This window comes from Mandrillus leucophaeus, unplaced genomic scaffold (genome assembly GCF_000951045.1).
Source record: "Mandrillus leucophaeus isolate KB7577 unplaced genomic scaffold, Mleu.le_1.0 Scaffold11, whole genome shotgun sequence".
Taxonomy (NCBI): Eukaryota; Metazoa; Chordata; class Mammalia; order Primates; family Cercopithecidae; genus Mandrillus; species Mandrillus leucophaeus.
Genome location: NW_012099209.1, coordinates 3,231,996 through 3,234,096, shown reverse-complemented (window position 1 = coordinate 3,234,096; position 2,101 = coordinate 3,231,996). Strand labels below are relative to the sequence as shown.

Genomic DNA, 2,101 nt, shown 5'->3' with positions numbered 1-2,101 from the left:
AAGCAGTCCTCCTGCTTTGGCCTCCCAAAGCACTGGGATTACAGATGTGAGCCACTGCATCTGGCCTGTCTCTTTTTTAACTGAGCGTGGCATGCAACCCTGGGCTGGTCACCTAACTGATGTCCACCTCAGAAGGTTGACTGAGAGTTACTTATTTTTTATTGAGACAGAGTCTTGCTCTGTCGCCCAGGCTAGAGTGCAATGGTATGATCTCGGCTCACTACAGCCTCCATCTCCCGGGTTCAAATGATTATCCTACCTCTGCCTCCTGAGTAGCTGGGATTACAGGTGCCCGCCACCACACCCGACTAATTTTTGTATTTTTAGTAGAGACGGGGTTTCACCATGTTGGCCAGGCTGGTCTGGAACTCCTGACCTCAAATGATCCACCCACCTCGGCCTCCCAAAGTGCTGGGATTACAGGCATGAGCCACCGTGCCTGGCCTATAATATGTTTCTTTACATGCTCGAGAAGGTACGTCTTTCACCTGTCCATCCCATTTGCAGGTGGGGCTTGATTTCTGCAGCCTCCACCCTCCATGCCTTTGACGTTCTTCTAGGAGTTATTTATTTAGATGGCATCTTGTTGCAAATCACAGCCAGATACCCACTCTGGCCAGCAGGGCCTGAGCAGAAGCTGCTGGGGCCTCTTGGCAATGGCAGCCTGAGTCAGGCTGGGGCCAGTTCTGCGGGGGCCTGGGATGAGGACACGTTTGACATTCACGCTCCTCCCTCAGGCTGGGGAGAAGGAAGAGATGTGGCTTGGAATCTGTGCTTCTCGGCCTCAGAGGACAGGGCAGAGTGACTCCCCTGGTTTGGGTACTGGGTCCTTTGACCCTGTGCCTTGACAGCTGGCAGGCCCTCTTGCTGAGAGCCTTCTCAGTCCCCTCTGTGGAGAGGTTGTTGGAGTGGTGATGCTGAGGTGGCTGGGCCCCTTCCCAACTGTACTTTCCTCTTGAAGCCCCCAGGGGCCTGGGCCAGCACCCTCAGGCCACGGGCTGAGCTGCTCTGTGACCGCCTGCCATGGGCACCCCGGGAAGTCAGCCAGTGCCCGGGGACAGCATGCACAGCTGGGTTCTGGAGGAGGGGCCCCAGCCTCCCTGCCTGGCCTGGGCTCAAGGGCAGCTTCCTTATCGTCCCTAAATGGATGTTGCCACAGGTCACCTCCCTCCTGTCCCCTCAGTTCTGTGCAATGGCTGGACTGTGGGCGTGTGGCCCAAGTACAGAGCCATCCCCGGGGTCTCCCCTGGCCAGGGCTTGACACAGATGTCACCACACTGGGGTAGCCACACTGAGTTCAAAATGTCTTGAGACAAAAGCAGGAATCAATCCACAGTGGCCCCATGTCCAGAAGTGAGAGGTGCGGGCACCACCCTGGCTTCTTAAGTGTGGCTGGAGCAGGCGCTGAACTTGGAGCAAGCCTCCTTCCTGGGGTGGTGTCAGCGCGGGATGAGATCAGGCATCGCCCGTGTAGGGTACCCCCAGCAGAGGCCACTCTCGGGCTGCGGAGGATCAGGGCTAGGACTTAGACCTCCGACCCTGCCAGAGAAGCCACCTGTCCCCAGCATACAGGGGCCTGTCTGTCATGCTTACCCTGTGTGGGCTGCGCTGGGCCTCCCACTGTGCGTCCTGACCCACGTTGGTTCCCACAGCTGTCAAGCCCGGAGAGAGACGTGGAGAGGGACGTCTTCCTGTATAGAGCGTACCTTGCGCAGGTGAGTGTGGGCCCTGGCGGGGAGCGAGAGTGATGAACAGAGTAGAGGGTAGAGCTGGGAACGGGAAGGCACCACAGCGTGGGTGCCGGGGACAGTAAACAAAGCAGGGACCCGGGCCTGCAGTGTCCAGTGACTGAACAGCCAGCGCAGCCAGCATGTGAAGGCGGCTGTGTCACGGAGGCCTGAGACTGCCAGGCCGGGGGGCCTGAGTCACAGTTTCTTGATTTTTATGTTTTTTGAGATGGAGTCTTGCTCTGTCGTACTCGATCTCAGCTCACTGCAACCGCCTCCTGGGTTCAACTGATTCTCCTGCCTCAGCTTCCGGAGTAGCTGGGACTATAGGCGCGTGCCACCACACCTGGCTAATTTATATTTATGTGTGTGTG

The 2,101-nt window shown here is 57.7% G+C and overlaps 1 protein-coding gene across 7 annotated transcripts in view; it reads left to right on the top strand.

The window, feature by feature from the left end:
• The window catches only part of COPE (coatomer protein complex, subunit epsilon), a 26,580-nt gene that overhangs the window by 7,486 nt on the left and 16,993 nt on the right, over positions 1-2,101 (top strand). For all 7 annotated transcript variants that reach the window (XR_001007186.1, XM_011990593.1, XM_011990612.1 and 4 more), the window contains one exon: positions 1,653-1,715. Coding sequence is in view for 6 of the 7 variants with exons in the window: in XM_011990593.1 (XP_011845983.1) it covers positions 1,653-1,715 (63 nt within the window). In the remaining variant the exon portion in view is untranslated. The remainder of the gene's footprint in view (positions 1-1,652; positions 1,716-2,101) is intronic.